Source organism: Myzus persicae, unplaced genomic scaffold (assembly GCF_001856785.1).
Source record: "Myzus persicae strain clone G006 unplaced genomic scaffold, MPER_G0061.0, whole genome shotgun sequence".
NCBI lineage: Eukaryota > Metazoa > Arthropoda > Insecta > Hemiptera > Aphididae > Myzus > Myzus persicae.
This window is the reverse complement of record NW_019104062.1, coordinates 43,992-53,552: the sequence shown is the minus strand read 5'-3', so window position 1 is coordinate 53,552 and position 9,561 is coordinate 43,992. Positions and strand designations below refer to the sequence as shown.

Genomic DNA, 9,561 nt, shown 5'->3' with positions numbered 1-9,561 from the left:
AAAACGACTCGATTGAGGCCGAAATAGTTGCCTATAGAAAGTTCCTTAAAATCTAAAAGTTGCGGAGACTGTTTCTTGATGTTTTTAAAGAAAATATCCACAGCTTAAATATTTTATACATATTTAAGTGTATGGTGTGAATATTGTAAACGATAATTTAGATATTGCGTAATCCTGGTTTGCTTTTGTCACGCCATCAACCATGATACGAGTTTATTTGTGTTTAGAAAATAGACTTATATTATCTACACTAAGGCATATATAAAATTACTGACTATTATTACATTTTAACATATTTTTAACAAAAATGTCTCGTTAAACTTACACTATTAAATAACAAAACATTTTTTTGATTTAAATATTAAAAAATTAATTAGATTCAGTACCTACTCAGGTTTATAACAAAAAATTATCTTGCAAATTGGAAATTTACAAATATAATTAAAATATAAAAGAGCCTATAAAATATAATGGAGATAATCGGGGAAGGTATTTTTGATCGAATAATAAGTGCCTTCTATACATTTATTGTCCCTGCTTTACATACGTAGCCAGGCCAATCGAAAAATTAAAAATTCGGAACAAGCATCGATTAAAACCGATGATAGAACAAGGCTAATGTTAACGTCTTAATATTTTATGATTAAGGTACATTTTTTAATCGCCAATGCCTTACTGAAATTGTGGAATTTAAATTTCGTATAATATGCGTGTGGAAAACAAAGGAAACGATTGCGTGAGTAGCGTAGGTACTCTTCTAACCGTGAACACTGAGTGTACATACAAGTGAACACGCACAAAACGAAAAGCGGAATCCTTTAATGTCGTTAAACTTTCATGACGACGACGAGCTTTCCGGAATCGTTTGTGACCAGATCAAAAAGTTGAATTTACAGTCGAATATAATTCGGTTTAACAACCTGTGGGTGCAATATTTTGAGGATTTTTCTCGACAAACCAATAGTAAAAATAAAAAAAGCAAACAAGTTTTTCGGGACGTCGATTCGCAATAGTACGGTTATCACAATATTGATCCTAATAATTTTATTTCGACCGACATATGCCTTTTTTGTTGGCGGCGGATGTCCCGGCGTACTTGCAGCGGATGAAATGTTGAAGGACGTCGGCGACCCAATCGGTGGCCCGGTCTCCACCGCTCGAGAGAAACAAGCTCAACAATTTGAATTCATCGGCTCCATAGTACTCTTCGGAATCCACCTGTACGGTTTCCTCCAACATTACACGTGCGAAGTACGACACGTGCACCAGACCGTAGAACCCGTATTCGCGTATTTCGGAGTCCAGCTGATCGCGGTGCGGCACAGGAACGTCTGCACCGGCTTCCGCGGCCAACGTGGCGCAGTACTCGTCCAGCAACGCGTCCCAGTGATCGTCCCGGATCCGTTGGTCCGTGTTCATGTACAGGAAGAACGACAGGTCCAGGGCCGGTGACCCGTACCGCGCGGTGGCCATGTCGTACGCCAGCGCGTCCACCGGCCGGCCACCGTCGTCGTACCGGAACAGCAGGTTGTTCCGGTTGAAGTCGCCGTGGCACAGAACGGCCGTCGGTTCGACGGCCGTGGTCACGCGCCTCAACGATTGCATCGCGTCGGCCAACAGATCCGACCGGAACCTGCTAATCCACTCGACTTCGTCGTCCCGGCAGCCGCCGCGCTCGACGTGACGTTCTTTAAGTCTGTCTATGGCCACCGAAAACAGTCCCTGGAGTATGCTTGGCTGGAATGTCCACTCACCGCTTTCGGTCCATTGCGTATCTTTCACATCGGCAATCACCTCTTTGAACTTCGCCAAGTCCTCGTGTTTTGCCCTGTAGGAAAGCCCGTGAAATCTGTAAGCAGGCACATAAAATATCGACCGTTTCAGTGTAGTCACAGATCAGTGAAGATTTTTTTGAGAGACAGGTTAGAATGGGTAGGCAGGAATCTGGTACAAAGAACTCATTATATAATCTGTCGGGGAGTATACGACTAAAGTTCTCATGTATTCTCGTAATTTGGTGTTTGATATTTGACTAACACATTATTAATCCATCCAAAATAGTAGCGACGGGTACGTGTAGGTATACATTATAGAATTGAATGCTCTTTGAAAATACAAATGTAAAAACTAATATTTAGTCCATTTTTTATTTATTGCTACATTACAATTATTATTAAGTTATAATTGTATACTATATTGGTGAATTGTTCGATATAATTTATTGAAGCTATAATGTGGTATGAACTTATAAACTCCATTTACTCTGATCAGAGCAAAAACAATTACACGAAAATATAATATATTGCCTTTATCACAATATTATACTTCAGATAAAATATTTAAGAGTTTAAATTACATTTTAAGGAGAATCAGACTTACGCTAAAAGTTTTAATTTTAATCATACAGGATAGTCGTATTTTATCAACCACTTGAAAATATATTTTATTTATTGTAAATCGGTGAACATTGTATAGATTTAGGTATATGGATAGTAAAAATAAACTTGTCGTATTACTTAGATTAGTGTTTCCAAACCTGTGGTACGTGTACCATTACTTTCTAATGATACCCGAAAGCTCATAAATGGTAAGCCAAGAAAAGCTCGATTTATAAAAAAAATGGAAAAGTGGAATTTATAGTTTCTAATAAAATAAAATTCCACACTTGTAAAATATCAAATACATATTTGATAAGTATAATATAAAAACAGTTATTTGGTCAAGTGATACATGAAAATGTTCTAACTGTGTATGTGGTATGCAGATATAAAAATAGTGAAAAACGATAATTTAATGTATTTTACACATATACAATTATACGAACAATTAATGAACATTTTTTTCCAGCTAAACTAATTTTTTTAATTTAAAATTTGATGATTTATATGTCATATCTTTAACTAGATATAAATTATAAATCTATCCTACATCTTACATCCTACAGTAAAACTAGTATAAGATCTAAGTATATAATTTTTCACATACGAAAATTACATTATCGTCATCTTCAAAAAGTATACAGAGATCTAATAAGTTCATGGTGAAAATATTTGAAAATGAAAACCACCCAAAAATTAAAGTTGGAAAATAATTTATTTTTAAATAATTTGTATATAATATATGGTTATCTGATTTTATTGAAAAAAAACCGCACATATCACGATATCTACGTATTATGTTATGTTTAAATTAAAACAAAATCTTAATAATATTTTCTCCGCTGCACATGTGCCAAACCATTGACTTATACAATTATGCAGGTATGTTTTTGTTGATCACTTATGTCGCAATTATTGAGGAAAAAAGATCTTGTTATAATAAGAATACGGTTTATATCTACAGCCTGCTGTTACGCAAAATCTGATAGCAAAATACTAATTATTTATATTATGTTAATGTTTAGTTGCAGTTGCATAATTTGAAATGAGAAGTACAGAATACCTAGTTAAGAAAATAATCGATATATTTGAATGACGATTGCTCGATAAAACCTAATATCGGTGAATCGATATAATCGTAGTTATTGTTTAATTACCAATTTGCATGGCAACTGTAACCGGCAGAAAAAAACAATGTAAAATCCCAGCCCAAAAACACATATTTATTGAAACAAATTTTAAGCATGTATTTATGATTTATTAATTTGATCTCCATAACAATCTTAAAAATAGTACATCATAAAATATAGTAAAATATCACCCTACGTTTTAAATATTTAAATATTTAAGTACGCATGCCTTCATGGGTTAGGTTAATGGTTAGTCGTCTGAAATAATTGATTAAAAAATATTGTTATAGTAGTTTGATAAGTCATGCCGTAGAAAGTAAATAATAGTTATTATTTTATATATTAAGATTATGTAAGTATTCTGAATTATAATAAAATAAATATAATTGTTTTTTTAATGTAAGTTTATTTTAAAAGATTACAAAGGATTATTATAGGGAACTAATTAATAAGTATATTAGTATATAGTATACAATCATAGAATCATTATAGGTTTGTACAAGTCACGTAACGATAATACAAATTATATTACAGGAGTCTCACATTGAGTATATTAAACACTTTATTTATAAGCATGTATTTACAACACAATCTATATGTTGATATAGAGTCTTATTATAACAAAAAACAAAAATGATTAAAAACTATTAAATGTGTGTGAAAATATCTATTCGTTGATTCGTGATGTAATTAAAACTGTAATTTCTACGTAACAAACATGAATATTAATCACTACATCAATAGATTAGGCCCCATCATTAATACGTAGGTAGTACGTAGCCATAATTGTTATCGAATTATTACATCATATAAAATATCAGACATATTTTTTTCATTTTTATTAATACGACTCAAATAGTTGCATCATTGTGGTATGGGTTTCGATAATATCATACTGTTAGTATAAATTAAAAAATGGTCACATTTTTAAGACTAAAAAGTGTACCTAGTGATGTTTTAATATACCCATTTTACATGGCTGTTTGTAATTGCTGATGAATCAAAAGGTCGAAGAAACAGCAAGTATTCACGTATATTCAGAATATTTTATAGTTTCATACGCTGTACCTCCGCTCTACCCCGTACCAAATACTAAGAACCAGGATTTTAGATACCATATATTTCAGGGGTGGCCAACCGGTCGATCGTGATATGAATTCAAGTCGATCGCGACACCCTTTCGCATTTTCTTAAATTTTTGAAAAATTTGTGTATCTTTGTATATCCCACGAATATAAAAATTAGATTTAGAAAAAGACAATAAATAACTATGAAAAACAAGATTATACACTGATATCTATTAACTATCATATTATTAAATAGGATGGATAGCCCGCATTACTTCCTATTAATGGCCTTTATCGCGTTCGTATAAACTGATAATTTGTAATCAAATATATTAAAATACGTGCAGTGTTATAGTGTTAAACTGCGAATTTATATTGTAAATAAAAAGTAATAAAATAAGTGTAACACGCCTGTACATATAATATATTTTTTGTTTATTGACAACCTTTTTTTTTTTTTTTTGGTCGATCGCGACCACCTAGAAAAACTCGGAGGTCGATCGCAGGTCTATCAAAGTTGGCCACCCCTGATATATTTGATCAATGTACATTGTACAGTTAAATTTGGATCCACACCATTGGTACTGACAGTATAATAATAATGTGGTCAAAATTAAGAACAAAATATTTATCTATGACCAAAAACATGGTTGTACACCACCGAAACCTAATGAGTTCAACTCTAGTTGTATACACCTTTAAAAATGATATTTTTGGTCACTCACTTTGCCAGAGTTCGGAGCGCTACGATCAGATGGTCAAAATCTAAAGACAACCGGTGGCCGGTCACCGCCGTCCGGTATCCGCGAACGGTCTCGTTTTCCAATACGATCACGTCCAAGTGCGCATCTTCGTCGCAATTGTTGCGCCCGTAAAAGTAACGGCAGAGCGTCGGTCCCGCGGTCCCGCCACCGTTCCTCTTGGAGCCTTTGGCCAACAGGAACGGAGCTATCCGTTCGTAGAACAGTATTTCGTTGTGGAACTGATTGTCGCTCCTGATGAAGGCCCGCACCTCGGGCTCCAGGTGCTTGAACTTGAACACGAGCCGACGGCTGTGGCGTCGACCGTCGCGGTCGTCGACCGTGGCCGTGCCGTACAGCACTAACGACGCGAACTGATCCAGTTCGGTGTGCAGCCCCTCCAGTTCGAACGAGACGAGCCGGCTGTCCGGCCCGAACGCTCCGGCCGCGGTCATATCCGCTATCGTTCCGTCCACCTTCGCCGTCATCGCGTTGGGCCGCGGTCACACGAACAGTAGTGATGTGGTCGTCGTGTTTGCGTTTGTGTGGTCGGAGTGACACTGCCGGAACTGTGCACTGAAGTGCGTATCGCCAAGGTTTGGACTGGCGAATCGTAATTATTGGGCATTGCCGCCCTCAACGGTTTCGGTTTAATCACAGTGATTAATGATAACTAATTCGATGTATTTTTAGTGTAGGTACCTGTTATTATTATTTTAGACATTGACCATGTATTTGTAACGGTGACCCAAGGTTATCATCCAACTATCTAAGTACACGCGCATAGTAGTTTCTGTTGGCACGCGATAACGGCGATAACAACACCACTACGTTTTGCTTTTTCGATAACATTGCGATTGTAAATCTGATTACGACTAACGGCATGAAGTTATCCGAGAGAGATTCAAGATTTCAATATTTAAATTTTTTACTGGAACCGAAATGACCTACATTGCTACTCCAAAATACGATAGCTGGTGACTGCGTTCTCGTGTCATATTTTATCTGGTCAATCTATTTTTATTATTTGTGTGTGACGTCCCACACAAACCAATATTATTATAATATTGCACTAGCAGGTACAGAATGAGCGCGACATGCGACGAGATGGATGAGGCATACTATCCCGCGTGCCTCAGTCCCCGCCGATCCAATACTGCACCACCGTACGACACACGCTCCCCTCCTAGTACCCTTGGCTTAGAGTATCGGCCACTCATGTTATCTGCACGTGTGTGACCCCCTCACCTTTCGCCTGTTTCTGTGCCACAAAAGATCGCAAAGTACTGGCCGACACCAGCAAAAGCCAGCACTACTTTTTTGCCCGTCTCAGCTACCGGTACCGTGAGCGAATAGCAAGCCGTTTTGCTGGTGCACCGAAGGGCGGCACAGGACTCACATTATTTAGTTGGTAACGTTTTTTGTATATTATTATTATTCTCACCGGGGCCGGTACTTTTAGGGCCTTATTATTAGGTATACTATTTTATTATTATTCTTATTATGCTCATCATTATGGTACATTATTGTTATTCTCCCGCCGGTAAACCGCTCCGTCGGAACCGTGTGATGAGTATTGTTTATATTTTATTGGTAAAAGGCATTACAATTATTAAAATGCATTATTAATATTATTACCATTTATTTTGACCGAGTTTTATGCCTACGGCTTTCTCGGCACCAACTTAAAGTTAAACTTGTTTAAATAAACATATATATATATATTCTCCCTCAAATTGATGTTTATTATTTCACAGTCGGTAACCTTTCCTATTACTGGTTCAAATGTATCCCAGTTCTTATAATTATAGTTATTAAAAAAATCCAGGGCCCTCCGGCTTTCAGGTCTAGGTCCGTGGTTGGTGACCGTGAAATGTTCGAGACGGCCACATGACTCTCGAGAACATGATAAATATGTTCGAGCAGTCACATGTGTTAAAAATAATTCTTTGTTGAAATACATGTAACCGGATTTTGAACATGAATGTATAATACATAGTTAGCAGGTTTATTCAAATTGACAAATTTTTGTTCACAACAATTATTTTATTTTATATATTTTATATTTCATTTTATTCAAACTTTGTTAAAAAATGTTAATTCAATTCATTATTATTTATAGGAAGATAATATGCTATAACACCTATAACTCAATATTTCAATTAAGAAAAATTGGCTTGTTATAATGAAAACGTATAATACAGTGAATAGTTTATATGAAAACCAAAACGAGCTAAAGCTAGATACATGCAATTATGAATACGGTGATCATTACCGAACTATTACACAAACCGAAATCCATATCACATGTTCGTGTATTCCATGTCAACGATGTGTTGTATCATATCAGCCACTACATCTGAACCAATATCTCCACCCAGCTGTAAGAACCACTCCAAAGTTTCTTCATCATCCATTTCCCCTCTATCATTGATATTCAAATCCAACTGATGGGGTAAAAAAAATGATGCGTGAGCAAAGCCATAATAAGCGCACTTGGTCATTTCAATTTCCAGTGCGGCCCTGTTTGGCACGCGGATGCCGGGCGGTACAGCATCAGCTAACGCCAAACAGTACACGTTCAGTAAGTCGTCCCACCGACTTTCACGCAAACTTTGCGTCGTGTTCATGTACAAGAAAAACGACAGATCTAACGCTGGTGAACCGTAACGAGGCGTCCCGAAATCAAAGAGCAACACATCGACCGGAAGTCCCTCCCCGTCGTACCGGAACAACAAATTGTTGCGGTTGAAGTCCCCATGGCACACGACGGAAAACGGTTCTCGGGGAACGAGTGTACATCGCAGCGAGTTGTCTCCATCGCCGATTAGCTCGTTAAATCGTCGAAAGTGCTTGTTGTTGCGGTAAAGGTCACCTCTACGATCAAGCAGCCGGTCAACACCTCGCTTACCAAATCTACTTAATGCGTTGTTCTTGAATATCCACTGCCCTTCCTCGTCAAACTGTGTGTCATGGAGGTCCATAACAATTTTGTGTAAGCGGTCGGGGTCTTTGTATTTTGCAGTGTATGACAACCCATGAAACCTAGAAGTAAATCAAATATTTATATTAATTTATTACATTTGTCATGGCTTTAAATTGTTTTTTTTTTAAATTGTACTCTTCCGTTTTTAATAAAAGTAACTAGGACTGTTTACATTCAGACCTCAATCTCGTCGACGTCAAATGGTAAACGGAAAGTTATTTTGTACATTTGAGCGCAATCAAAAAAATACAAACTGTCGCGTATTTCGTGTGTAAGTTGAACATTTCAGACTTAAATGTTTTTATACACCATTGAATATACTTTTATTTCGAAATATTATTATGTTTACTCACTTGGCCAATGCTTGTAACGCAATTACGAGGTGATCATAGTCGATGAACAGACGTTCTTCGCTCAATCGGAACCCCAAAGGATTGACGTTTTCCAATATTATTAAATCTTTTTCAACAAACTCACCGCATTTATTACGACCGTAGAAAAATTGAGGAACTGAAGGACAGTTCCCGATATCAGCTTCCATTGAGCGATGACATTCAAATAGGAATGGTATAATTGTTTCATACATAGTAATTTCGTTCTTGAACTGAAAGTCGATTTTAAGAACTTCTCTCATTTTCTCGTCTCGAAGTTTTAACTTGATCACAACACGATATTTTGATTCTTCGGATGTGGTGACTGTACCAAATAATACTGTGGACATATACTGATCCTGCAGTCCGACGTGGTCATTGTCTAAATCGAATGAGACATATTTGATATTTTTCCCGAACGCACCAATGCTCACAATTTCTGGCAGTTCTTCTCTCAATAAGGAGATCATTTTTAAAATAATTGATTTTATCACAATGCCTACGTAATTTTTGTATTTCTAGTTGAGTAGTAATTCGTTTTAGCTATAATAACAAAATATGATGAACTATAATATTATTACCTTTGTACTTCACTTTTCCGCGGGACGTTTCGATAACTAGTATACATTCACAATCACGATAGCGACCAGTTTACACATTTATTTACCAACCGCCAATATGAGATACCGACAACACGATACGCTAGACTCCCCCACCATGCCCGATCACTCCTCGGGATGTGCACCGGTCGCCAATAGCCCTCTATTTTCTGCACCGTCGCACCAATACGTAAATCGTGGCCGACCCGATCTCTTCCTCTCAGCCGTCTCAGCCTTGAGCATAATTTATTAACTCTTTTGTTTTACCATCTATACAAGCAGTGTTTGAA

General features: G+C 36.7%; 2 protein-coding genes across 3 annotated transcripts; both read right to left on the bottom strand.

The window, feature by feature from the left end:
* LOC111038223 lies at nt 1–5,833 on the bottom strand. The gene is made up of 2 exons (XM_022321237.1): nt 5,301–5,833; nt 1–1,849 (listed from the first exon to the last, which is right to left on the bottom strand). Exons 1-2 carry the CDS (start codon nt 5,801–5,803, stop codon nt 1,045–1,047), a joined length of 1,308 nt encoding a protein of 435 aa, XP_022176929.1. The 5' UTR covers nt 5,804–5,833; the 3' UTR covers nt 1–1,044.
* Nucleotides 5,834–5,844: 11 nt separating this feature from the next.
* On the bottom strand, nt 5,845–9,352 carry LOC111038225. 2 transcript variants are annotated; one of them, XM_022321241.1, is made up of 3 exons: nt 9,254–9,352; nt 8,655–9,054; nt 5,845–8,360 (listed from the first exon to the last, which is right to left on the bottom strand). In XM_022321241.1, exons 2-3 carry the CDS (start codon nt 9,020–9,022, stop codon nt 7,619–7,621), a joined length of 1,110 nt encoding a protein of 369 aa, XP_022176933.1. In that variant the 5' UTR covers nt 9,023–9,054; nt 9,254–9,352; the 3' UTR covers nt 5,845–7,618. The 2 variants fall into 2 exon arrangements, with proteins under 2 accessions (XP_022176933.1, XP_022176932.1); XM_022321240.1 differs by having other exon boundaries at nt 8,655–9,311.
* Between the last annotated feature and the right edge of the window lie 209 nt (nt 9,353–9,561).